Source organism: Aspergillus stella-maris (assembly GCF_047715825.1).
Source record: "Aspergillus stella-maris strain CBS 113639 unplaced genomic scaffold BDV14scaffold_6, whole genome shotgun sequence".
Lineage (NCBI taxonomy): Eukaryota > Fungi > Ascomycota > Eurotiomycetes > Eurotiales > Aspergillaceae > Aspergillus > Aspergillus stella-maris.
In genome coordinates, this window is record NW_027396800.1 from 171,477 (window position 1) to 197,173 (window position 25,697).

The window sequence follows — 25,697 nt, forward strand, 5'->3', positions numbered from 1 at the left end:
CATGATAATGGAACCTAAATCTTTATCAAGTGTAACCTTTGAGAGCTCCACATAACAGGTCAGTTCGTTTGACGCTATAGTAATATGGCTACTATGCTCTCGGTGGCCGTAAGGTCCTTCGACCAGGGACGACGGACTCCACGAAAGTAAATCAGGAGAAGCCAGAGTCGAGGATCTATCTCAGGTGAGGTCGGATCAAGGTGAGACTATACCAGGGTGATAGAACAGTCCTCTAGTTGGGTGCGCGTATCTGTTCCTGCCGCGCTTGAACAAAGCAGATGGTCACGTGGTAATGGTGGAAAAGAAGATTGATTAGGTAATGCCGGTTCGTGCCCCGAGCTTAGCGGCTGCTGGTAGCCAATCACATGGGAACATCAAACCTTATTTCCCACCTCAACCGCAACTCCACCCAAAAAAAAAACTCAACAGGCTCTATTGCATCCAGGACTCCCGCTTTCGAAAGCAAAAAGCTATGACCAGTGCCGGGCTCGATCCGGCGACCTTGACGGTGTTAACGTCACGTGATAACCAACTACACCAACCGGCCACCTGATGAGCAAGTTGGTAGGTTTTGGGATGCATATGGGAGGGACAAAGCGCTCGAAAATGCCGGGACCACATGGCTTAGTTGGCTCGCCAAAGCGCAATACTCATTGCTAAAAGTGGGTGATAGGCATACCCGACGGCTCTTCTATTCTACAGGTGATCATTTAACCATAGGAAATGTGGTATGGTTGACCATCTTTCTGATACAAATATCGCTGCCTATACACCAAGTCGAAAGCTGCTGTTTGCGGCAGAAAGAAAGTTGCCGGTGCCGGCCCGCATTTACCCCACTCTTGGGCTTACCCGCCAATGGCAGCGCAGAACGTGATCAAGGCCCCATTCTAGCCGAAGTACACCAAAAAATCTGACCATGGTCCCCTCTACACCCCTCGGGCCTATATCTTGCAAGCAAAAAGTTATGACCAGTGCCGGGCTCGATCCGGCGACCTTGACGGTGTTAACGTCACGTGATAACCAACTACACCAACCGGCCATCTTCTTGAACTCTTGACCTTAAGATGAGTCCATATTGTTTTCTACAGTTTGGAGCAATATCTCCTCGCTGAGTACGAAATTCCGCTTCAAACGTAGATTTATTAGTATCTACATGTAGAGAATTGTCTGCCGGATTCCTGGGCAAGATTTCGTACCATAAGAAACACTCTGTGTGGCGCTGGAGCGGCCTAAGGCCTACTGAGGGGGGCATCCGGATCTGATCCATTGCTTATCTAATCTTGGCCATTCTCGGGGGCTAAGCCCTCGTACCCCTCGAGTGTGACAAGGCCGTGGTCCCAGGGAGCTCAAAGGCTTCTTATTCCTACCGTTTATTCTTGCTACGACTACCGAAAGGTGGAAGAAGTATGTCATTTGATTTTCAATACCATAGATCCGGACATGGCCACGAGCACTTCCGTTCAGCTGGTAGTAGCTTTGCAAGTCTCCTTCTGTTTCATCGAACCCAAAGGTACTAGTTTACAGCCTACTGAGGCCTTCAATGTCTACAGATGGATTGGTTCAAGGGGTAGCTGCCACTGCGCACTCTCAACTTATTTTGCCTTGGTCCGATCCTGGGATGGTCCTTTCACGTTTCGGAGTACTTATATATGTTGGGAACCAAAGTGAGTCATTGCAGGATGTCCGAGTCACCCCGCATTTAGAGGAATTAAAGAGATCGATGTACCTCTACTATGGTCACATGTGTAGCACTGGAGGATCAGGACCGAGTCATCAGGACCGAGTCACCAGCAACTCTAGACTAGCAAAAATGACAAGTACTGACTTCTTGGCTGCCTAGAGATTAGTCACAGCGTCAATGTAGTTACAAAATCTCACCTTGTCCTGACAGCTGGGTGCAGTATTTTGGATGTGGATGTTCGAGTGAGGATCCCAGAGAGTAAAGCAATCCATCACCATTTACGCTCTAAATGACGCTACCGGCGGTTACAGTCGGAGGACCTGAATATGCTGAGCGCATCGCCGAGGTTATCTCTGCGGCATTCTCCAGGTCTCTGCTTATAGCGTATCTACTACGGAAGCCTGACTCGGCATGGCCGACTGATGACATCCCCGCGGACATCATAGGGCCTCATTTCCGGAATAAAGTTACTACTAGGGCAGGTCTTGGAGCGGAGTTGGTCGAGGCGGGGGACTTTGCTGCTGTCGCTGTATGGTGAGTCTTGCGCGCAGTGCTGTTTGGCCCTGGTCAATGTTCGCTCGACCTCCTGACAATACCGTAGGTTCCCCCCAGGCATCTCAACTCCTACTGAGGGCGTAACAGACCCGAAGTTACTGGACTACCTCGATAATCTTTTCCCAATAAGAAAGAAGCATCTGCAAGGCCGGGATCATTGGAATCTGAACCTGATCGGGAGACATCACCAACGGACTGAACCTGGTAGGTATATATTTATGCTGGCATGACTCGTCGACCTATGTTATTTGTTATTCTCAGGAATACTGACTTAGCCAGGGGTGGTGCGGGCTGTCATCGAGCCGTACGTCAAGAAAGCTCGAGAGCAGGGTGTCCCCCTTTGGCTGGAAGCAATCAACGACCATGCCCGAGATGTCTATCAGCGATTCGGCTTCCGGACCGTTGCTGAAGTTCGCGTGGGTGTTGGAAGGTCCAACTCGAGGGGAGAGCTGGATGAAAATGGAGAAGGGATAGTGGTTTATGCGATGATGGCGGAACAGAGCTCATTGCAGACGTTAGATCGGGTTGCCTTTTGCGTACTGGTAGCAGGTCATTTTTGACGGTTCCGACCAAGATTATAGCCTGATGCCGACCTTCCCAAATGTTGTGGCGACGTCTGCCGTTGTTTAATTCTGATTGTGCGCGAGATTCGTTGCTTGGTTGTTGGGGTTGCCTCCCGCGATATATAATGAACGAGCGTACCCATCTGCTCGACTACAACCATTCCAAATCCAGCATCAATCAAGACCTGACTGAAGGAAACAGACCGTAGACAATATACCACATCTATGGACTAGGACAGAGCTGAAATAGCAAACAGACGTAAGGGATCATGAGTGAACGTAGGATCACCCATGAGACCCGTCTTAGAGAGAGGCCTATCGTTTTGTGTCCAATATCAAGGACTTTCTTCTCAGACGATATAAGCTTATTTTGAGCTTGTTCATACAACAAACAGGTGGCCGGTTGGTGTAGTTGGTTATCACGTGACGTTAACACCGTCAAGGTCGCCGGATCGAGCCCGGCACTGGTCATAACTTTTTGTTTCGAGATATAGGCCGTGGAGGGGTATTATCGGGGCCCCTTGGTTGAATTTTTTGGTGTACTTCAGCTGCAGCGGGGTCCGTTGTCACGCTACGTGATGTAATTGGTGGATAAACGCGAAGTGGAACTCTAAACTGCGGGCCGGAACCGGCTTTTTCTTTTGTCAAGCAAGAGCAGCTGCAGACTATCAAGTATCAATCAACCCTACTATGGACACCCTATATGCACAAGCATTCGGCTGTTTTGCCTGGTGGCCAAACTACATACAAAGCTAAGCAATCCGAACCACAAACCTGTTCAATTGTCATCCGCATGTGAACCTTCGCTGAGCGCCTGAAGCACAGGCATGACAGAGCAATCGACCATGGCCAGCGCGCAAATCGATATCCTATTCTGCATCACTACTACCACGAATTCTAGTGCATGGTAGCGAATCCAAACCATTAGACCATGGTCAACATGGCAAGAGCAAAAATCACCGAGATGTTTGATATGTGGAGATCTTGCATTAATCCATGAAGCCGAAACCTGATACTGCCAGTCTAAGGGATGCTTGTACTGGAGGCGGATATCCTCTGGACTGGCGTCTCCCACATCGTATGTAAGTTAAGTCCTCCTTGCTGCCCACCTCATCCAATTTAAAGGCTTCGTCCATGGTCCAATTGTTCAAGCATACTCTATGTTTTGTCGGTGTCAGTAGGGCTATTCGTCCGCTGCATGGGCAGTGTGAGACTTGCTAATACCAAGTACAATAACTGCAACTGTGAATCCTTTGAACGATAACGAGGAGAAACTATGCCCTCTCCACATGCTAGGGTACAGACTCGGTGGAATCATCGAAGAGACCTCTAATCTAGTCGAGTAGTGCTTCGTCCGGCGGTATTGGATCATTGTGCGAGATGAGTGGCTCTATGCTGAACAGTTGATGCCATTCGCTAGGGTCTTCGACCTCCTTGGGTCCATCGCGCGACGGGTCTAATTCGTTCCAGGTGGAATATGCAGCCTGTTTACATGTGAGACGTGACACCAGGGCAACAGATTGCCCACGCTTCTTGCCCTCTGCTCCGTACCAGTGAACCTAGCCTCTGGGCTACCTGACACACGTAAGTCGGTAGGCTGGAGTAGGGTCAGTGGCGCGCGGCGGTCCTGGTCAAATGGCGGCGGCGCCAGATGAGCTTCTGATGCATAAACAGCAGCCTGCCCTGATTCAGCTGCGAAAGATATCTCTGCAGCACTTGGTCGTTGAGGCTCCACGCGTTCTCTATGCTATTAGAGGGATTTTGCAACCGTCGCCCATGCAAGAGCAAGTTGATCATAATAGGTTTAGTTCAATTTCATTAGAATACTGCTAACAATAAATAACAGCGCCAATGAAAATACGATTACCTGATAATTAGTTAATGTTTAAAGGCCACTGTGTTAACAAGGCGCATGTTAAAATATATATAATTGCCAGCGGTTTACCACCAAAAACAAAAGTTTCTATTTAATGCCTAATCTAGCAATTAAATTCTTGCTACTAGTTATTTTATGGAATATTAAGGTGTTTTATGACCTTAAGAACCCTTAAAAGCCTTAGAATAGGCTAAATAGCTCTTGAAAGCAGTTTCTGCGTTCTAAATCTGGCAGAATCGAAGCTATTCAGAGATCCTTGGTGGTGGGAAGACTCCACTTTTGGTAGGCTAAGCCTATTTCGGGCGAGCTAGTCGTTTGGCAGCAACTTGACAACCGAGTTGAACTCAAACCGATGACTGCCTCGATACAAGCCATATCACATGCCGCTGTGTGATTGGCGGGTGAATTCGGAGTGGGCCGCTAACCGCCACGCCCGCGGGCCGGCATGTGATATGGCCCCTCTCTTTCTGCCGCAAGCGATATTCGACTTCGAGCACATGGTGCGATATCTGTATTAATTAAAAGGACCATACGCATTTTATACGGATGAATCAACACCTAGAGCATAGAGCAGAGATTAGGCATGCTGTTCAACTAGATTTCGAGGCTTGATTATTGCGTTTGCGCGCGCCAGCCAGGTTCGACTGTCCCGGCATTTCCACTTCCTATCATAATAACAAGCTTCGAGAATCTGAATCAGAAAGTGGCTGGTTGGTGTAGTTGGTTATCACGTGAGCTTCACACGCTCAAGGTCGCCAGTTCGAGCCTGGCACTAGTCATGCTTTTTGCTTCTTCGTACGCTGAAGCCCAACGCGGAGTGGTGGGGATGGCGTCGAAAATTTTTGCCCCGAAAACTGGGGGGGCGCCGAGAAAGTGGCCAATCGCAAGGGCGGGCCTATCCGTCCACCTCCCTGGCCTTGATTGGGTCGTCGAGAGCCATGGTTATCGCCAGGCCCTAAGTCACTTCAACCTTTCGTTCGTCTTTCAAGCCCGTTGATTTTTGGGATGTCTGCTTTCGTTTAGGGGCCTCTGATGGCTTTGGCATGTGGAGACCGTCTTGTACCATGACTGGCATGACTAGCCACTGTATTTGAGTCATTAGACCATGTTCTTGCCGTCGTGGAGGTTGCCGGGCTGACATCAGTCGCTGGGCATCAGAGCATTCGGAGCTTGGTCCTATTGATCTTCTCGCACCATGATCGAGAGCGATGGCTATATTCTGCGAATGTCGAAGTCTTGAGTGCTCGTGGATACATTTGGCCAGTGTTCGTGCTCTGGAATCATTATCGATGGGCGGAGCATCTAGGGACATTACGCGCGAGATACGTTTTCCGATCTTCGTTGCATATCAAATCGCCCGTCCCGAAGTCTAGAACTACGGAAAGATGCCAGATTCAACCATCGGCGCTTAGTATGCATACTACAAAATTAAAAGTCTACCGCCTTTAACGACATGAGAGCAAACGAATACCGAGATGAATCAGAACATAGATATCATTCTGAAGCTTGCACTTGTTGAGTTTCACCCGGCGTAATGAGACAGGTGAAGGTATATGCTAATTGTAGTCGAACCTTGGCTTGTGGTATCTGATATAACAGAGCACGCTACCTCAGCGATGACAGACGCCCTCGAAATCTACTACCTCGGAAGCCCATAAGTTGTTTGGGACAAGGTTGAACTTTGTAAGTTGAGCAAAATTTTTAAAGGATTATATATTTCGTTCCGCTCCTCATATTCGTTATCTTTCCTGATCATTGAGCTTTTTTCTTGTTGTGGGCATTGGCGCGAGTCGGGGTCTGTACTCGCCTCTTATGTGCCCTAATAACAAGCCCAGACCTGGCGCGTGGATCATTTTATCTTTCCCCATGGTGTTCCTGAGTTCGGATAAACGAATCAAGCCCCTTTGTTATCTCTGCAATATCTTGCTAGCCTCGGACTTAAAAAGTCACGAGCACCTCAGAACCCTAACTCCCTGAAAACGAACCTCTTCGTCATCCCTTGCGATGGCGTATTGCTTCTTGCATATCTCTTCACTAAGCATCCTAAGAACAACAAATACTGAACTGTCTTCCTTCCAACCAAGATCCTCCAGATCAAGTACCTCCCGGTACGTAACGCCATTCCCGTGAAAGACGGCAGGATATCTTGCGGCGGCATTAGGCGCAGCACTGAGACAAGTACTTAATTTTTGAGCTATGTCTGCCTCTTCTGAGTGGAACCTGGAAGCCGAGCTCCCAGGCGGCGCATTTGGGTCGTGGTCAAAAGCCGTCTTTCTCCCGTGCTCACCCAAACTAACAGAATAATCTACCACATAAAGCACCTCGAGATTGCTCAGCCGCTCTGCCAAATACCCGACCTCCTGCTCAAGCGCTTCTGGCGCGAACATCTTAAACAGAGAAAGCGGCATCGCCAATTCCAAATCTGCAATGTCGAGCGCTATCATCCGGGCACTTTGTAGTGTCGAGATTATCCCGGAGGTCCAGGGGTAGAGGAAGACGTCGGATAAACTGCTCTTGAAGACTCGTGGCGTGTAATCGTCGTCGGCGCTGCAGTTCGGATCGAGGATGCCAGGAATTGAGGGGAGAGCGGATCCAAAGCGTAGGTGGAGGAGGTCTCTTGCATTGTTGTAGCTGAATTTGTTTCTTTCGTGAACTGGGAGAAAGGCGGTATTAAGTTGCAAGTCTCTGTCATTCTCGCTTCCGGATTCTGACTCTGATCCTGACGGGTACTGTGGATTTTCGTCATCTTGACCTCGAAGAGCCTCGAATGCCTCAGAGCAGCTAAGTCGGATAGAAGCGTATGGATTGAGCGGTAGTCTCGCCGTGCATTTTTGTTCTTCCCCTTTCTCTTCTTCGTTCTCCCTAGGACCTGGTTCGCTCTCGTCTCCAGCACCTGGGACATGGGCGAGGTAGACACCGCTCGGTTCGTCACCGGGCATATACCGTTTACTTCGAGCGCATGAGAATTCCATTCGAGATGGAAAGCAGACATTGAAAGCATGGACCCTAGAAACCGAAGCAGCTTCCTGCCATATCTGAATGCGTAACTCAGCTGGGAGGCGCGAGAAATGAGGGAAGTCTTGCATTTTGGGCTGAATCAAGTAGCGAATAAAGTCAAATGCTTTTAGAGAATACGTGATAGTAAGTTTGTCAGAAATATGGCAAGATGGTGGGCTCATATCTTGAAGGCTGAGGCTGAAGACGAAGGATTCGACCATGTCCCGATGGGGCAGCCGCAAGGCTCGGCGGAGTGGCGCCGGACCACCCTAAAATAGTACTGATACTGGGTAAATGAATCCATTTCAGAGAAGCTGATTGGGACAAAGTGTTTGCTACTCTTTCAAAGGGTGGGAACATGCGGCTGAGCCCGGGGGTGATTTGCCAGCCCTACGGTGACCATTCCATGTTGAGACTCAGCTTCGCGGGTCAATGGGGCTGAGATATGGTACGCCGCTAGAATGAGAATTGGCGAAAGGCAGTGCAGTTGTCAATATAGTGTCTCAGAACTACCTGAAAACTACTTTAAATTAAAAACAAAGTCCGTCAGACTCAAAGCGACTCGGCAACGAGAACAGCCTTGGGCTGGTACAACTCCTCCAGATACTTCTCCTCCTCATCACTCAGCACTTTGCTCCCAGCCTCAATGGCCTGCTCGACTCTCTCAATCTTACTAAATCCAATGATTGGACTACTCACCCTCTGATGTATCCACGCCAAAGCCACATGCGCCATTGCCCAATTCCTCTTCTCAGCAATCTCCATAACCCGCCTAATAATCGCAACATCAACCTCGCTAACACCCATCGATACCGTAGTAACCCCCTTCATTTCCGTCGCGGCCTTCTCCCTTGCACTCCTAGCCGTGGACCCAAATTCCTCCGGCGCCCTCGCCAAATGACCCCTACAAAGCGGCGACCAAGGAATCAACCCAACACCCGTATCATTGCAAAAGCGATTCATCTCGCGCTCTTCCTCCCGGTAAAGCAGATTATACTGATTCTGCATACTAACAAACTTCGTCCAGCCGTTTTTCTCTGCCGTGAATTGGAGCCGTGCGAATTGCGTCGCCCACATGCTGCTCGCGCCAATGTAGCGGACTTTGCCGAGCTTGATGAGGTCGTGGAGTGCTTCCATGGTTTCTTCCATGGGCGTTGTGCTGTCGAAACGGTGGATTTGAAGCAGGTCGATGTAGTCTGTGTCTAGGCGCTTTAGGGACGCGTTGACCTGGTTGAAGATTGCTGCTCGGGAGAGACCGAATTGGTTTTGGTTTGTCGGGTCTGTTTCGAATTTTTCGCGGGCGAGGAAGGGGAGGATCTCTATTCCGTAATATATCAATAAACGGTTCTGACAGATTGCAGTTTAGATTAAAAGGCGAGTGTATACCAGGATCCTCGGAGATACCCCAGAAGCACTTCGCCATGATCACCACCTTTTCACGGGGGATCGAGTATTTCTTCAGCGTCTTGCCGATAATGACCTCTGATGCGCCGTTTCCGTATACATTGGCCGTGTCCCAGGTGTTTACGCCTCGATCGTACGCTGCCTTGAGGAGTGGAAGAGCCTGGTGGATTCTGTCAGCCATCACATGAGAAGTATCATTTTCTTGCTAGGAAATCTTACCTCCTCCTCCTTAACAGGCCACGGCATAGACTTTGACTCGCCGAGACTCATGCAGCCGAAGATGGGCACCGAGACTCTGAGACCGCTGTTGCCGAGTCGGCGGTACTGGACTTTGGAGTTGGCAGACATCCTCGGCGGTGATTACAATTACAACGAGGTAAACAATGTTATTCAAAGAAACAGTAGCGAAAAAGAATCTGGATCTATGACCTCCTTTATATCGCCAATGAAAGCCAACAAATCAAGCTCGCAAAGAATCATCCGACTCGGTCAAGCGGCATCGTCCAGTGAATGTTTCAATTATCTGCCGGAACTAGCGGTGATAACTAAACTCCCGCCAGTACGGCGAGCACTAACGATAGCCCATATCACTTCTTCTTCATTGATTGGCCAACTCACAGAAATAGGTTGCGTGGCATACGCGAATTCTCCACAGGGTGCTATGCAAGCTATGGGGGCTGAAACGCGGGGCTGAGACTGACGTGCGCAACGCAGCTTTATAGGCGCATACTAGCTTATTCTAGGCATGCAGCGCTGACAGTTCTGGAGACAAAACGGAGATTAGAGATGGTGGTTCGTTTGGATGCTCGGGAGGTAAATATCTGCTTTTTAAGAACTGTCGAAGACTCTTCCAGCGATCAATCACAAGAAATCTCGTTGGTGGTGTCTTTGCAGCCCAACAGCCTAACTCTCTGTCTCGTATTTTTCGCCGTGGGTTGAGCACTTACCTAACCTACCTACCTATCGGCAGTTGCCACTTCGATCGAGAGAGTAAGATGACATTTCCTCCAATTGATTTCGCGTCTTGTCGAAGGGAGTCGACCTCATAGTCGACACCATTCTCGGGGCATGCTCGGTCCCTACCTAGCAATACTTTCAGCGGACCAATGTCTTGCGTTTTTCTTGATCTTTTGATTGAAACATAGGCAGCCCGTGGTCCCGTCGAGGTCCAGGATGAGACTAAGCGAAGCCAATACAGTACTGGGTAAAGGAATGGTATACAAGCTTTCGGTCTTACAGCAAGCTAGTTCCATTCCGCCAACGAACCACCACAGAACTAAACTATATATAATGGGGTAAAAGCCCCGGGGAGAGTGCCCGATGAACGTGCCGTACTCGGCAAGCCATGGCCGAAACTCGGGATTGGGGCACAAAATCCACGTGGACTGGACCCCGAGAACTATAGACGGAAGGATTCGGGCTTTTGGCGGAGTTTGATGTCTACTATATGTCTCGGGTTGTTCTATGACTATAAGCCCAGCGATTACCGGAACTGAAGTCCTTACTGGGTTTCAGGAGGAATGATAGTCAGAGAAATACCTCTGGTTCTCTGTAATAGCCCATGACGCATATAAATGGATTAGACATTCCGAAGACCTAAAATAAGAACCTTTCCATGGTGTTTAGCCTAAGTATCGATATACAAGGGCACATCAGGCGACCCCGATGCAGTCTCAGCACCCCCAGATCCAGGAAACAAATCAAAACAAAACCCATCATAAGCACCCCGATAATACTTCATTCCCTCTCCAGCTTTCAAGCCCTCAACTTCGTCCTCCTCATCAGACCTCACCTCCATATCCTTAAACATATCCCAGCACGACCCAACAAGCAACGCCACAAGCATCGGCCCAACCCTAGCATGAGCAGGACACAAAAAAGGCTGACTTTCAAAAGGCAAGAATGAAAGCTCCTGCATAACAGAGACCTTCCGCCATCGGTCTGGATTAAACTCAGTGGCATCGTGGCTCTAGATCTTGTCTAAATGACAAGCTTCAACGTCTGCAGCGCCGATAACGTGTCTCTTTTCACCCTGGAGGTGGAAAACGCGCCGGATGCGCCTTGTGGGCGTGAATAGTCTCAGCGCTTCCTTAACGAGCATCTCGGCAGAGACATTATCCTCGTCCTTTTTTAGAAAATGGAACATCTTTGCCTCGGGCTGGTCCGCGTATTCAGAGAGTATGAATCCCCAATCTTGATCTTGATCATCGCGGTAATTGTAGCGATAGTACAACTCAGGAACATCCGCCTGACAAGGCGCCAGGTTGGTCCGAACGCCGGCAGAATAAGATTAAGCGGACTCAGGCGATCGAGAAGAAGTTTGTCGGTTTTCATACCAGGGAAGACGTCGGCCAGAGTTTAGTGCAGGGCGTGGTTATCTTTAAAGGCAACTTTGTACTCCATTCCGCGCTCGGTATCCATTGTTATACGGTGGATCATGCCGGCCAGTGTGATGAGGTATTTTGTCTCGATGTCGTCGCCGGGGAAGGACAGGCCTAGAATGGTGAAGAGTGCGCGGAGAGTCATGGCTTGTATAACCTCTGTCAGACTGAGGTGGTAGCCTTTTCCGCCATTGGCGCCCGATGATGATGCTCTAGTGCCCCTGCTGATAACATCATGGATGGCACCACATGCTGTACGCTGACATGCGCGGTGGATACCCGTCCAGTCGATCTTGCGGTGATCAGCCAGACCTTGAAACTTAGTGACAAAGGCCTTTGCCTCGGTCTCACTGCGACTGGTCAATGAGTTCCGGATACCGAATGCTTGTTTTGCTGCTTGGTTTTCTGGGACATCAGCTCGGGCTTCGGAGGGAGAGAGCTGGTTCTTCTTGCCGCCGGGAAAGAAGGAGCCATCAATTATGGCGCGGCATTCTGCGGCTGTTGTGAAGTAGTGGAATCTTCGCGAGCCGCGATTATAGGAGGTGAGTTTGAGGAGGACAATAATTAGTGGGAGGGGGAGGAGGACGCCGAGTAGTAGAGAGAGGACTATGCTTTCGTCCATGGTTGAGTTTATGAAAACTCAAGGAAGAAGAGAAGACACTGGATGGAAAAGATCGAATAAATTGGAAGCACTCCAATGGCACTCACTTAGATAGTCCAAGAAGACACTGAATCAGTTAAGTACTCTAGATGAAATCATGGCCTAACAGTTCAGTGAATAGAAATAAAGACATTGGTTTGTTGGGCTCAATGTTATATTTTGTCAAACCAATGAAATTCACTTCATGATTTGGGAGTCTTCACAAACTAGTGCTCTAGGCTGGCTCTTCGGGACCTAATTGAGCCTACCTTTGTGAGAGAATTAAGAGAACTCGAATTATACAGAGGAGCAAGAGCCTGGATTATGATGCACGGATATCTGACACTCTTGAGAATAGTGATTGATCAAACTATATTCAGCTGTTGGGGAAAACCCTAAATAGTCAACAAAAAAAACCATATATATCGCAGTACTCGTGCGACAGAGATAAGAACAGGCTTTTTAGCTTCCACATCTTGCCCTTTAGGGCTCGTTAGATCATGAAGTGAATCCCCTATTGCGAGAGTGGTTCAGTATGGAAGCCCTAAAAGAACAAGGTTGGCCGCCTAGCACTCTCGTGTTCCAGGAAAAGATCTGAATCATGTTGGAAGGCACGACTGCTGTCCTCAACCCGACGTCGCGCCTTCCTCCTCCAAATAGAACGGAGCGGACGTGCATCGCACCTTCCTCCTGGTGATGGCTGAGACTTCAACGCGGAAGAAAGGAACGACCTTGAGATGTTGATCGCTCTTTCCTTACGTGAGGCTATGGTTGGCAAGCATATCAGGAGGAAGGCGCATCTGTTGACCTTCAGCGTCGCATCACCAGCCTAAGTTGGAATAGAAAAAGTGATACCGAGTAGAGGCCATCGCACCTTTATCTAGTCACTAGATGATAGGATACACCTAGCACAAGAAAGAGGCGACCGTCGATAGGCTGTCAATGCCGTTTCCCCTCGTTCGCGAAAGAAAAGAGTCAGGCACTGAATACCGAGAGATGGGGCTGACGTGTACTGGGCTCTCAATAATCCTAGGGGGCAGTGTTCTATTCTCATAGCCTGGCACTGAGTCGACTACTGCATGATCCTGTGCCTTATCAGCTAGTGCCCTAGAAGTGTCCAGTGATATCAACGCACTAAGCGCCAGACCATGCATTCCGACAATCCCACCCTACCAAGGTTGCGGCACAGTCCGGCTACTTGGAACTAACAGGACCGGCCCTAATTAGTTGCTGAACCATGGCCAGTGCTGTTTGAGATTCAGTGCTGTTTGGAATCTAAGCCACGAAATCGTGGCACAGCAGCTGGTTCTAGGTTACTTGACTTGATTTTGCACCTTAGGCAGACACGTAAAATCCCTGCGTTTGTTGGTATATATCCTGAGATGGGCGCCGATTTTCTCTAAACCTCTGAGCTAAGTATTGGCCAGTCTTCAGTAACATGCCACTATGCCTTCTCACAACTCAAGATCAAACCAGCCTTCCCGCCTTCACCTCTCCGAAATCATCAATCTTTACCCAGATGAAGAACCCTACTGCGCCGGCTACGCCCCCTCACAAGGTCGCCGCTGCCACAGTCGCACCAATGCCCGCGGCCGCAAAGCAGCGATGTCGCTCTTGAATAAAGGAACGAAGGATCTATACGCTAATCGGGACATCGAAGACCTCCTTTACGAACTTGCTCCGAATGTGCTCTGCACAAGATATCATCAGAGCCAGGATACCAGCCTTGTCGGGAAGTGGCTGAGGAAAATTGATCGGTTCTTGGACACTTACGATGACTCTCCTCCTACGCCCATTAGATCAGCACCTAAGCCGCACCAAAGAATGAGCGCCCAGCCGCCCCGAACCCAGAATATACCCATGCAAACCCGCAATAGGGCACACAACGAGGGACCAACATTGTGGTCTACATTTGCAAGCCTCCAGGATCTCGAGGCGCTAGCTGAGCGGTACCCCGCATTTGCCTCACTGGCGGCAACCTCACGCAATAGTGGGAGTTTTGGTTCTCACTCTAGCTCGAATCCCTTGAGCTCTGACCGTCACGATAGAGAAGCCGCAATTACCCCAGTCAGAGCCATAACCTCCGCCAACAGTCAAAGCCAACTTTCTAGTCGGAGATCTTCGCAAGAAAGCTCGAGTGATAGCACAAGCTCAAGATCGGCCTCTGTGCGGTCGTCGACGAGCCCAAGACTAATCAGACAGGCTGCCTTCACTGAGACCGAGAATACGAGTCGCGAAGCGTCAGATGTGTGGACTTCGACCACGGTCAGAACCTCTACCCGTACTCGCGAGGCTACTGGACCGAGGACACGAATACGAGAGTCTGCTGGAGCATCCTCCACATTATCGAGAAATGCTACCCGTCGACCGATCGAAGGAGATTGTTCTATCTGCCTGGAATCGTTACACAGGAGTCACGGTAGCGACGACGATAGCGATGACACAGACAGCACCGACGAAGATAATGAGGAGGAGGAGGAGCAGGAAGTAGCCTGGTGCAAAACACAGTGTGGTAACAACTACCACAAAAATTGCATCGAACAGTGGCTAGGAACAGCAGTGAAATCAACGTGCCCGACTTGTCGCAAGCCCTGGAGGAATTAGGGCTTAATGTTTCGGGCCATCAGGTGGCGTTGGCGGGTGCTCACCTATACACGACTACTACTCATGACTTACGAGCCTTTACTTCTGTGTTTACTTTGTTAGATACCCATTTTGTTTTACTTACTCTTCAATTCGATCTCATCATAATCTATACTAAACACACTGCTATCGTTCTCTGTAAAAAATAAAGTGGACCACCGACGTCATCGCCATCCACACCGATCGATCCGCCTCAAGCTAGAGCCTCACCACAACCACCGCAATTCTCTGCTCCTCCACCTACAGAGTAACCAAAACAACAACAAGCTAGCAAAAATGACCACACCGGACCAAAAATACCTCTTCGGAGGCTCTCAGTAAGCCATCTCCCCACAATCAATGTTCCACTTCTAACACCCCCAGCCCCTGGTCCACCTCTGACTGGACATCCTCCGACGACCGCGTCCGCGGAGGCTCCTCAATCTCTCATCTCACCCCATCACCCGACAAAAAATCCGCCCTTTTCACAGGAATTCTAGATATCCACACCCTCGGCGGCGCAGGTTTCGCGTCCCAGCGCACGAAGGTCGAGAAAACCTGGGACTTATCCTCCTTCGACGGACTGGAACTTTCCTTGAATGCAGAAAAGTCAGATGAGAAGCAGTACACGCTTATCCTTAAGGATGAAATTCTTCCTAAGCGGCCTGATGGAAGGGAACGGAGTAGTATTAGTTGGGAGTTTGATTTCAAGCCTAGTGAACGGGTTATTGTGCGGTGGGGGGATTTGAAGGCTACGTATCGCGGGAAGGAGGTTCGAGATGTTGAGCCGCTTAATCTCAGGGGGGTCAAGAGGGTCAGTGTTATGATGAGGAGGTATGTATTTTGTTCTGTTCCTTTTGTTTTCCTAGTTCCTGGGTTTGAAGGGGTGAGTGCTGATTTATTCGTCCTGTTTAGTTTCTTCGGGACTCAAGAGGGGGATTTTAAGCTTGCTATCAACTCTATTGCGGGATGGAATGATGAGGATGGGCTCGAGAAGCGTGGGGGCGTGGCTGTTGAGACTAGAGAGGATATTGACGAGGATAGTATCTATGGGGAGGAGGAGCAGTCTTGGTCTCAGTCTGGTTGTTGTTTGATCATGTAACTGGCCCTGAAAATTCGTTACTTATCAAGCTAGAATATATCTTCTAAAGAGTTTCTGTCGACGAGCTTTTCACTGCTTAAACCATCACTAATCTATAGGGATCGAGGAGCAAATTTGTCTAGAGTGGCATTGCACCCAATGGTGATGGCTTGAGATGGAAGTGATGATGAGGCAGGAGAAAGGGGCTGTAATATTATCCTTCTTTGCTTCAATTTGCAATGATCGAGAAACTTCCCTCAAGTCTCTCGCACTGAATTTCCATTATATATTACGTGCAGGCTCAGTACACGTGATCCATCTAGGGCTTTGAGGAAAGCATCAAGAAGAAAGACTGTTTCATAAAGAATGGATGGATCCTTTGTCTCTACCGAAAGCGCAATGAAACCTCTTATTTATAAGAGTCCCAGTTTGAATCATAAACACATAAGTCTTTCAAACTCCACGAAGGCCTAAAAGAAGAAACAACCTTCAGATCTAACCACCCAAAACCGCATTCGCTATCTCCGATCTAAGATGTCTACAGAAAGCGAGAGACAGAACGGACAAAATGAGAAAGAAGAAGAAAAGCAACAAATGTCCCTCCTTGCCTACCTCCAAGCCGCACCCCCACCCATCCCCGTCTGCCCCCCGCCAGCACCACCCCGGCCTCCGCAAAATGTCTTCAAACTACCGCTGCATCCTGCAAGCCGTCCACATAAAACCCTGGACAACATTCATCCTCGGCAACATCCGATATGACCACCGAAGACTTCTAGAAGAATACAAGATGCCTGCACCCTTACAAACCCATCCACGAGTCTCTCCATGCGCCAATACCAGCGCCTTCTGCACGGAGGTGCGGAACGTCGTGCTCCCGCGTATTCAGGATGCATTAACCGCGAGCTTTGAAGGGTTGAAAGACTCGGTACGGTATAGATCTAGGGTCGGTCCTGTGCGACTTACACCGTTAAGTGTTGGACGGGTTCCGAAGAGTATATGAATATGGTGGGGTTGTATCATAGCACACTAGCATACATGGCCTCAGCCAGCGACAACAAATCCGTATTCATCTCTGGCTCCAACGGAATTCAGACGCAAACGCAATCCCCTCATCTCCCCGCCCTAATAATGACCGAGCTAAGCATCCGCTGGAGAACAGCAATGGCATCCGGCACCGAGCACGAAAAAACCTCATACAGACTCGGTCTAGCGACGTTCTACAACCGCATGGATAAAGTGCCTGCGAAATACGGATGCCTGATTACAGAGCGGGAATGTGTTGTTGTGAGGATTGTGAAGACGGATATCTATAGTCCTGATGTGATGGAGGTTTCTGAGGGGATTGCCTGGGGTGTGACTGGGATGGAGCTTTATCCGAAGTTGACGGTTGGGATTGCGCTTTGGTATTTGGGGATGCTTGCTGCGGAGAGTGATTTGGAGGAGGGGGAAGGGGGTGGTGTGTCTGGAGATCGTTAGGGTTAAATTTCCCAGCTACCTACCCGATGAGAAATAGCTGGTGAGCAAGCTTTCACACCTATACTTCTTGTGGTCGATCTTGTTATTCGAATCTGATTACTTTTACGCGCTTTTGATCTATTTACCCGAGATGTTGCCCTGCTGTCGTAAGTGATTTTTTCTCTCCACCCACACTTATCTAGTAAACTGCCCTTTGGCCTTTCAATATGGTGTCAACGGCTCTTTCCTACCCTCAAACGTGAAGATTTGCCTCGCAAGGACAGAGCATCATGTTCAAGTTAACGCAACCGGTCTCTGTCGGACGACACCGGCCATGACTAGACTTAGCCCCGCAAGTGCAACGGCTATTTGATAAACGTGTTAGTAATGAGATCTATATCATGGCGGAGAACAATGACTGATTGAGTGCGCGTACCTGGACAAACCATATACCCCTGCCGAAAAACAACCCTTACCGTTTCCCTCAACGGCATAGGCAAATCCGCCAATGCTAAGCGATCACTAATAAGATGCTTAACAAGCTATCAAAAAACCATCAGCACCTCATTCAAAAACAATAATCGCAAATAATGACTAAGGTAGGTATCTCACCTCCAAGCTCTCCCCATCCCCCCCAATAACCCCCTCCAACCGCCACCTAAAAACCCTTCTACTCATCGCATTCGTAACCGCAACACCCGTAACAACGCCAACCTGCTGCGACAGGTAATAGGTTGTGATCGCAGTAGCTTCACACTCTTTCGGCGCGAGAGCAGCAAGCGCAACGAATTGTGCCGAGTAGAGCATTGCCAATCCTGCGAAGAGAATAAAGGGGTATATCGCTTCCCAGAAGTACGGCTCGTAGATGTTCCATCGGATTAGGATTAGGGTGTAGCATATTGCGCCGATTGTAATGCCGATTACGCACCAGCAGCGCCAGTGGCCGGTTCTGTGGGAGATTGGTAGGTTAGTATGAAGGGGATTATCTTGAGTTCCGCCTTTGAGGTTCCTACCTCTGTATCAATCGCGCACCGATTACAGATCCCACGCCGAATCCGATTGGGATAGGGAGGTAGAAAAGGGCGCCTCCTGCTGGGGGAAGGCCCTTGACGCGGACCCAGTAGTCGGAGATTATGGGGAGGATCTGGAAGGTATGGTATTAGATCGACTGAAGCCTGAGGTCAAAATAGATAGAGAAACAGTGAACTCACGCAGAAAGAAGACATCTCCACGCACACTTGAACCCCGTAGAATAGACCGAATTGGCTTGGTTTAAGGAGTGATAGGGGAATCAGTGGTCGTTCAGCCAAGAATCCCTCGACGAGGCAGAAGCTTAAGAGGAGGATGATCAGTGACGGACAGGCGATCATTAACAGGAGGTTTGTGTCTCCTTCACCAAAGGCTGGTAGTAGTTGGACTGTCCAGAGGAAGCATAAAATGGCGGGGATTAGAAGGAGGAGGCCGGGCACATCAAAGGATCTGAGGATGGTTCTTATGGAGGGCATTGCGGAATGATGTTTGTCGGCTGTTAATGTCGAGGAGACGATTACGATGCATAGGGTCGCTAGTGGGACATGGCCTATAAATGCCCTGGGATTGAACAAATGGTTAATAAATGGTTGCGAATGTAAATAAGCTGAGGACTCACCATCTCCATCCAACCCAGGACGTGATCATTCCTCCCAACGGTGCTCCGCACGTTTGCCCCAGCATTGAAGCCACAGTTGCATAGGAGCGCAACAGTGCGACCTGTCTAGAACTGCCATTTTCTGTTGAAACTCTCAATTAGCGCAGGTCTCATCCTATTCTGAACGACGCTGCTGACCGTTAAAAACTACAGAGACAAGCTCAACCATCCCAGATCCCCCAAGCCCAGAGATGACTCGACCAAAGATAACCAAGATGGCTGTCGATGATGTTCCCCTAGTACAGTTAGGCACTATACCACGGTTTTGACTTATTTCAGACTCACGCCAAAGTACATCCACAAATGTACAGCAAGTAAGCAAGCACCAGCGTTTTCTTGCGTCCTACCAGATCACACAGTTGGCCGTACTAGATATTCGAAGTCAGAACCGCAATTCACAATTCGAGCATGGTCCAGGCATAACATACCAGAGGAAGAGCAATAATATACCCAACATTATAAGAAGTCAGAATCCAGGTCGTGGCATTGGCAGCGCCGAGACTCGCAGAGATGTCGCTGACAGTGGTAAGAACGAACGAGTCGTCCGCATTTGCAAGGAAGGAGCCTTCATTTCCAGATTAAAAATTAATTAGCGATTTAATTAGCCCTTGGGATTGTTGAGTTTCGCACCTAGTAACAGAGCGCTTATAGCGAGCTTGCTAACCCCGGGAGAACTAATAACTCCATTTTCTTCATCTTTGCGTGAGTCGTCGAGGAGCGGTGCTCGTTCATGCTCAGTCATGGCAGGCAGGTATACCTGAATTGCAAAAGTGGAGGAATAAGACTTGTAGTCTATGGGGTGAAAATGAAATGGCGGAGAGAAGTCTAAGAAAAGTTGGAGACAGGCGGGGCAAATAGAAGGATGCTGCAAGGAGTGGAGTGGCTCACGCCACTAACTAATCAACTATACTCCGGGGACGCTAGGGCTAAGCTGAAGCTGAATTACAACCCTACTCAGCGTTTGAATTCTCTATAAGGTGAGAACTCCCGGTCAGATCTCGGCTGCGATTTCCTTCAGGATCTACCATGCAGAAGGTCAGATGCAGAAGCTGATCCCGCATGTCGGTGTCTGACTCCTTGAGTCGCATTGGCTAGCTGAATGGCCAATGCACAGCATTAGGAGGAGAGAGGTTCGTGCCAGAGCTTACTTGCAGCAAGATGCGTCTGCAAGGTGATAGTGCTTCAGGGATTCTGGTTTTTGCTTTTGGCGCGTGCGAACCCCGCCTGTTGAGCACTTCCCGAAATGCAGTAGGGGTACGTTATGGTGACCTGTGCTTGCATATGTTTGGACCTTCTCTAAGGCTTGGGTAATTATGCGTGAGCGACTTTCCTGATCATGCGGAGTCTCTTGATTTCATATGTTGTTCCGCTGCTATAGCCTTTGTCGTTTAGGCGAAGAGGCACTGAGTAGGTCTCTCAGATCGATCTATCATGATCATACACAGCCAAGCTAATATTATTATTATCCAATATCTGCTTAAGTATCAGGACTTAAGCAGATGTAATATCACACACACACACACGCACACACACACACACGCACACACACATATAATATTATAACTTTGCGACACCTCCAATCAAAACCCCCCTTCTATATTCCGTCCAGCCATCCAAAAAATCATCATACCTAAAACAGAGTCCAGTCCCTTCAGAGCTTCAAGTGCAGGGTGCAACAACAGAAGGTCATTAGGTCGTCTCCCAATCTCTATACACATGTATCACTACTTAGATACCGATAGTATAGAGTATAGTGATATTTGGGATATTATATTCCTGCACACCCGGCTTAGGACTAATGAATAGATTAAATTTAATATTAATCAGATCTTTCTTCTACAATTTCTAGCACATACGACCACAGGGTGTGGAGAACAGGGCTTCCCGTCCGCTCAGCCGTACTTAAGCCACACGCCGGCTGGTTAGTAGTATGGTGGGTGACCACATGCGAATCCCAGCTGTTGTATGTTTTACTTTTTTGCGAGCGGCGGGCATTTTCTATTGTTTTTGGTGGTGAAAGAAGAGAAAGGTTGTTGTTGTTGTTGCTGTTTGGTTCACTTATCCCACTAACTTACAACCCAAGAACCCCCCTGTAAAGCCTAAATATCCTATTCATCCGCGTAACCTGCCCACTTGTAAACCCAGTTCTACAGGGATTATTTTAAAAATTAATGTGGTTGTGGATCGGGTCAATACCAGGCATCGCGCAAGTGTCGCGCCCCTACCCAAATATTGGCTCAGGCTAAATGCAGGAGGAATAGATTAAATATACCACAGGACACCCTAACGCAGCCAAAGCTTTAGTAGGCGTATTACCAAGTATATCACCTCCATTACATCCATCCTGGAAAGTATGGGGCAGGCCAAGCCAGTAACCAACTTTATGGCCAAGAATTTTCCCGCTGCTATACTTAGCGCCGTATGCGTCGCCAGTGATGTAATTTCTGTCCATTATAATGCCGTCGACTTGTGGGTTTAGGAGGTAGTCCCAAGGGAATGTTCTGGCATCGGACCGGGGCCGAAACGGCTAGCAATTTTTCGATGATATGGATACGGGAGGGTGTGGCTCACGCATATCCAGCATATCCACCCTGAATCGCATTAACCGTCCAAACATTTAGAATCCGCGCATCCCCCTGCCGCGTCTGTTTGATCTGCCTATCCCCCATGCCGCCGATAGAAACGGGATAATCGTACTCGTGTACCTCGTCGTTGAATCCGACGAGTTGGAAGCTGTATGGTGTGCCTTGAAAGACATTGTTGAGGACGTCAACCTGGTTTATTTTTGTTAGTCTTTGTTTCTCCTCTATCTTGGTTGAGCTTACCTGCTGCACGACTCGGTCTTCACTTAATCTCGCCTCATTCGTATTATATCTCACGTCGTGGAAGTAGACTTGGATCGTCTCTGAGCCAGAAGATTGGCGTCTCGTATGGGTAGCATTCTCACTAGCCTGTAGATCCTGGTGTACTGCGAAGCCCTCCTCAGAGGGCTCAGCGGAGCCGCAAAAGGCCAAAGCAGGGCCTAGCAGCTTTAGACCAAGCAGGAAAGCAGAAGTGGAGAAGCGCATTTTGGAAACAACTTGTAAAAAGTCTAGGCTTGCTGTTCGATTATCTAGACACCAAGGTTCTCACGAGGAATCTGAAGCCTTTTATCCTTGAACTACTTTTCTATGATCTACATAGCGCTTTTATCTGCTAGCTGAACACGAGATACATTTCCCTCTGATCTACACATTGAAGATGCCGATCTCTTGTATTTGCGGTTTTACCGCAAAGCACGGAACACCTGTTTCTACTTCTTAGGTTCTTATCCGTCTACTCGGAGGAAGAGATTGACGGGTCTATCGAATGCCTGTCGGTAGTTGGGCTTTGGGATTGTCGCGCGGCATGGGGTTTACTTGGGGTCTGCAGCAACAGAATTTAGATACTACAGAGTAGAGTAGACAGAGCTCTAAATACTGTGACGGAACTTTAGTCTGTACTCTGTAGTGCATTGGAGCTGCTATATCTGCAGATCGTGCAGAGGACTGGAGATGTAGGTCCCCTTAGACGAGGTTTTGCTTCGTCGCCTAGAATCTATTCATTGCTCTATCAATACTAGCCATGAGGGATGAACGAGGCTTGGACCCTGTTTGATAATACTGCATCCTTTTCTCTCATAAAACAGAGGAATTTCAGATGATCAGTCGATCGATGGCATGAAATAGAACTAGAAGGATTGTGCAGGATCTCGCTGGTGTATATAGAGACCAATCAATCTCCCGCGAAGGAAAAACAGCAGGAAATCGAGCATCTAAACAAACAACTTGAACCTTAATATCAAGCCGAATGGAGGATTAACATGCAAATGAGCCGCCTTGGCCTTCGTGGAATTAATGGTCGAAAGCCTCAATGGAGGTGGAATATAAAGACTGGTAAGCTGGCGCGCAACAGCACAAAGGGAGGCATTGACTGGTGGAGATACCAGCAGGTAAGCTCTCCAGGCAATTTTAAAGGAGTTTTACTTACAGCATCTCCTTCCTCTTTAGGATATCCTTATTCCTCGTCTCCTTCCCTTCGCCCAAGAATGCATGCTCGAGCGACCTAATACAGTTGAATTAGAGGACGGGGCGCCTGCACATAAACACCACGATTAGCAGCGTGTATACAGTTTATATGGGATTCAAAAGCTTCTTGACTGGCCTGGTAATTCGCCAGATCTTAATGCAATTGAACCTTGTTGGATGTGGCTTAAGAAACGTACAACTTCTCGAGGTGCTCCGCGGGATAAGAAGACTGGGAAGGAGGCCTGGATAAAGGCATGGGATGAGCTGCCTCAGGAACGAATTCAACACTGGATTGAAAGGCTTATGAGACATATACAGGAAGTTATTCGAAATGAAGGGGGTAATGAATACAAGGAAGGCCGCGAGGACCGAGATACGCGAAGTTGGAAGGGCAAGCGGCTGAAAGGTCAGCTCTCCACGCGCGAAGATCTTGCTTAGTGGCCACCCGAGGTCTCTGAATAGCTTCATTTTCCTTATTTAGTTGATTTATCAAGCAGAAGTAAAGCATTGAGTTAAGAATGGTCCGTAACATTGGTGGCCATAGTAATTTACAAGCATCGCTATGGTCCGATACATTCTTTCACTAGCGCCATTACTAGCGCGGCGAAGACTTTTGGTGCACACCTCCGTACACAAAGTCTATACAAATGCTTGGCAGCCTAGTATTTTAGTTACTTAGAGTAGGGGGCAGGTGCGACTGTTGGTTGGAAAATCAATCTGTGTGATTGTCAGCCAGGCGTTGGTTGGTTGGAATTTTTGCCCAACCAACGCGGAGAGAATTCCAAACAACGCTCAACTAAGACCCCTCCGACCATGGAGGCCACCGACAGCTATTTACATTGTGGGTCACATGACAAATCACATGATAGCCTTGTGCCTAAGGCATCAACAATCGACAACTGTACGCGGAGACCGCGACAAGCTCCAGGGAGCACAAATGGTTATAGACCTTATACCAGCAATTGGTGAAGCAGAAAATCTAATTAATCTAGACCCTAAGAAGGGGAGGGGAAGAGGAGGGCAACCCAATTGTCATTTAATGTACGTACGTAATCAAGTTCTTTCTGCTGGCAGAATACTAGCGCTTACACAAAGAAACGTTATTGCCCTTTTGTTCGAACAGTATGCCGTAAGTGGACTTGGGGATCTATCGAATTTTGCCACTAGACCAAAAAGGGTCAACCCTCATTAGTAAGGGCTTCTATTCTGGCTGTCAGGATCTTTAGGTTGGTGATACTTTGCAGATCGCGCGGATGCACGGGGCAAAGGCCCAGGGCACGTCGAAAACCAGAATCTACTGAGGCACTTCGAGTTCAAAAAATCAGACTTCAGAGGCCCAGACTCAGACTCAGAGCCCAGTGTATTATCCGAGAGAACTCCGAAGTTCCTCATAGTGGGCGCCATGGATTACTCTGTCGTGGATCTACACTTGCTTACTCAACAAATCAGTCTTCACAGAATCAAAAGAGTATTCAATTAGGGCATCAAGAGTCCTTATCTCCGTCCCTGTACCGTCGTATCTCCGCCCGCCATATCCTGCCTACAAGGTAGAGTGCATTTACTATATATCAAGCCAAGATTTTCTGGGAACTTCTTCACATCTACAGACTATTTTCAAGCTTTTTCAAAAGCCATCTCTCAACCCATGGAGCCCTTCCAACTCACCCTTCCCAACGACGGCGTCGTGGCAGGCCGACACTCCATCCCACCATTATCAAACCTATCTCCCAAATACCGTCCTCTAATCGTTGCTCTCCATGGTGGAACCTACGACAGCCGCTACTTCGATGCCCATCCCAAATACTCAGCCTCATTACCAAGCGCGGCCTACGGAATCCCCTTTATATCCATCGACCGCCCCTCCTACGGCGGGACAAGCTCGATTCTCCCTGTCCCCGAGGGCTCAGACTTTTTCCAAAAAACAGGCACCTGGCTTCACCGATATATTCTACCCGCGCTCTGGACGGAGTTTGGACAGCCAAATCAATGTACCGCGATTGTCATCCTTGCGCATAGTCTAGGCGTTATAGGAGGGGTTATAGCTGCTGCTTTACACGCGGAAGATGATAAACAGCTTTATCCACTCGCTGGATTTATCGCGAGCGGGATGGGGAATACCCAGGCTGTATCTGCGAGATCCGCTCCCCTCCCGCATATAACTATTGACGACGAGCACATGCTCCTCCCACCTGAAATAAAAGACGCAATCATGTTCAAACCGCATACAACTGTCCCTGATATCTTGAATCTCTGCGCACATCTAAACGCTATCTCGCCCACTGCCGAAATAGCCCGCTTCGCTGACCTCTGGATGCCCGTTTGGAAGGAGTGGGCTGCGCGGGTCTCTGTCCCAGTAATGTTTGCTCTTGTGGTCGGGGACCCGTTCTTTATTACTAATGAGGACGAGCTGGAGATTTGCGTGCAGGCATTTAGGAATAGTGGCCGGGCTGATGGGAGCTTGGTCCCGGGGGCGCCGCATTGTATGGAGTTGAGTTATTGGGCGCAGGGGTGGTATGCGCGGTGTTTTGGGTTTGCGATGGAGTGTTCTGCTAGTTTGGGGAGTGCGGCTTAGCTTTGATTGGATAGAATGATGCTTTCCAGGTTCTCTGAGGTATCAATATTGTAGTAATATAGATAGGAGTTTCAGCGAGGGAACATAACCTCCTTAAGTCAGTTGCCCAGCTAGCCCTATCCCTAATGAGCAGATTA

The 25,697-nt window shown here is 48.8% G+C and overlaps 11 protein-coding genes and 4 non-coding genes across 15 annotated transcripts; 7 read left to right on the forward strand and 8 right to left on the reverse strand.

Annotated features, from left to right (window-relative positions):
* Positions 1-473: 473 nt before the first annotated feature.
* BDV14DRAFT_t31 lies at positions 474-547 on the reverse strand. Its single transcript has one exon. It is a non-coding gene; the product is annotated as a tRNA-Val (tRNA).
* Positions 548-965: 418 nt separating this feature from the next.
* Positions 966-1,039, reverse strand: BDV14DRAFT_t30. Its single transcript has one exon. It is a non-coding gene; the product is annotated as a tRNA-Val (tRNA).
* Positions 1,040-1,970: 931 nt separating this feature from the next.
* On the forward strand, positions 1,971-2,796 carry BDV14DRAFT_196347 (uncharacterized protein; the record flags this gene model as incomplete). Its single annotated transcript, XM_073772420.1, has 3 exons — positions 1,971-2,215; positions 2,283-2,440; positions 2,516-2,796. 3 exons carry the CDS (start codon positions 1,971-1,973, stop codon positions 2,794-2,796), a joined length of 684 nt encoding a protein of 227 aa, XP_073631991.1.
* A 400-nt stretch (positions 2,797-3,196) lies between these two features.
* BDV14DRAFT_t26 lies at positions 3,197-3,270 on the forward strand. The gene has a single exon. It is a non-coding gene; the product is annotated as a tRNA-Val (tRNA).
* Positions 3,271-5,380: 2,110 nt separating this feature from the next.
* BDV14DRAFT_t27 lies at positions 5,381-5,454 on the forward strand. Its single transcript has one exon. It is a non-coding gene; the product is annotated as a tRNA-Val (tRNA).
* A 2,763-nt stretch (positions 5,455-8,217) lies between these two features.
* On the reverse strand, positions 8,218-9,593 carry BDV14DRAFT_166154 (aldo/keto reductase). Its single transcript, XM_073767437.1, has 3 exons — positions 9,296-9,593; positions 9,059-9,236; positions 8,218-8,991 (listed from the first exon to the last, which is right to left on the reverse strand). The coding sequence occupies exons 1-3, from the start codon at positions 9,422-9,424 to the stop codon at positions 8,225-8,227; spliced, it is 1,074 nt and encodes a 357-aa protein (XP_073631992.1). The 5' UTR covers positions 9,425-9,593; the 3' UTR covers positions 8,218-8,224.
* Positions 9,594-10,703: 1,110 nt separating this feature from the next.
* BDV14DRAFT_196350 (uncharacterized protein) lies at positions 10,704-11,222 on the reverse strand (the record flags this gene model as incomplete). Its single annotated transcript, XM_073772421.1, has 2 exons — positions 10,704-11,017; positions 11,066-11,222. The coding sequence occupies 2 exons, from the start codon at positions 11,220-11,222 to the stop codon at positions 10,704-10,706; spliced, it is 471 nt and encodes a 156-aa protein (XP_073631993.1).
* A 212-nt stretch (positions 11,223-11,434) lies between these two features.
* Positions 11,435-12,079, reverse strand: BDV14DRAFT_196351 (uncharacterized protein; the record flags this gene model as incomplete). Its single annotated transcript, XM_073772422.1, has 1 exon — positions 11,435-12,079. The coding sequence occupies one exon, from the start codon at positions 12,077-12,079 to the stop codon at positions 11,435-11,437; it is 645 nt and encodes a 214-aa protein (XP_073631994.1).
* A 394-nt stretch (positions 12,080-12,473) lies between these two features.
* BDV14DRAFT_166157 (uncharacterized protein) lies at positions 12,474-13,111 on the reverse strand. Its single transcript, XM_073767438.1, has 2 exons — positions 12,953-13,111; positions 12,474-12,897 (listed from the first exon to the last, which is right to left on the reverse strand). The coding sequence occupies exons 1-2, from the start codon at positions 12,964-12,966 to the stop codon at positions 12,642-12,644; spliced, it is 270 nt and encodes an 89-aa protein (XP_073631995.1). The 5' UTR covers positions 12,967-13,111; the 3' UTR covers positions 12,474-12,641.
* A 275-nt stretch (positions 13,112-13,386) lies between these two features.
* BDV14DRAFT_166158 (uncharacterized protein) lies at positions 13,387-14,855 on the forward strand. The gene has a single exon (XM_073767439.1). It carries the CDS (start codon positions 13,544-13,546, stop codon positions 14,699-14,701), a length of 1,158 nt encoding a protein of 385 aa, XP_073631996.1. The 5' UTR covers positions 13,387-13,543; the 3' UTR covers positions 14,702-14,855.
* On the forward strand, positions 14,856-15,956 carry BDV14DRAFT_166159 (CIA30 family protein). Its single transcript, XM_073767440.1, has 3 exons — positions 14,856-15,057; positions 15,104-15,553; positions 15,635-15,956. Exons 1-3 carry the CDS (start codon positions 15,017-15,019, stop codon positions 15,819-15,821), a joined length of 678 nt encoding a protein of 225 aa, XP_073631997.1. The 5' UTR covers positions 14,856-15,016; the 3' UTR covers positions 15,822-15,956.
* Positions 15,957-16,476: 520 nt separating this feature from the next.
* BDV14DRAFT_196354 (uncharacterized protein) lies at positions 16,477-17,276 on the forward strand (the record flags this gene model as incomplete). The annotated part of the gene is made up of 2 exons (XM_073772423.1): positions 16,477-16,725; positions 16,773-17,276. The coding sequence occupies 2 exons, from the start codon at positions 16,477-16,479 to the stop codon at positions 17,274-17,276; spliced, it is 753 nt and encodes a 250-aa protein (XP_073631998.1).
* Positions 17,277-17,549: 273 nt separating this feature from the next.
* BDV14DRAFT_196355 (major facilitator superfamily domain-containing protein) lies at positions 17,550-19,684 on the reverse strand (the record flags this gene model as incomplete). Its single annotated transcript, XM_073772424.1, has 10 exons — positions 17,550-17,620; positions 17,692-17,797; positions 17,868-18,204; positions 18,269-18,399; positions 18,467-18,845; positions 18,904-19,024; positions 19,081-19,178; positions 19,228-19,310; positions 19,371-19,507; positions 19,573-19,684. The coding sequence occupies 10 exons, from the start codon at positions 19,682-19,684 to the stop codon at positions 17,550-17,552; spliced, it is 1,575 nt and encodes a 524-aa protein (XP_073631999.1).
* A 1,825-nt stretch (positions 19,685-21,509) lies between these two features.
* On the reverse strand, positions 21,510-22,010 carry BDV14DRAFT_196356 (uncharacterized protein; the record flags this gene model as incomplete). Its single annotated transcript, XM_073772425.1, has 2 exons — positions 21,510-21,716; positions 21,768-22,010. 2 exons carry the CDS (start codon positions 22,008-22,010, stop codon positions 21,510-21,512), a joined length of 450 nt encoding a protein of 149 aa, XP_073632000.1.
* Positions 22,011-24,633: 2,623 nt separating this feature from the next.
* BDV14DRAFT_196357 (uncharacterized protein) lies at positions 24,634-25,560 on the forward strand (the record flags this gene model as incomplete). The annotated part of the gene is made up of 1 exon (XM_073772426.1): positions 24,634-25,560. One exon carries the CDS (start codon positions 24,634-24,636, stop codon positions 25,558-25,560), a length of 927 nt encoding a protein of 308 aa, XP_073632001.1.
* Positions 25,561-25,697: the final 137 nt, after the last annotated feature.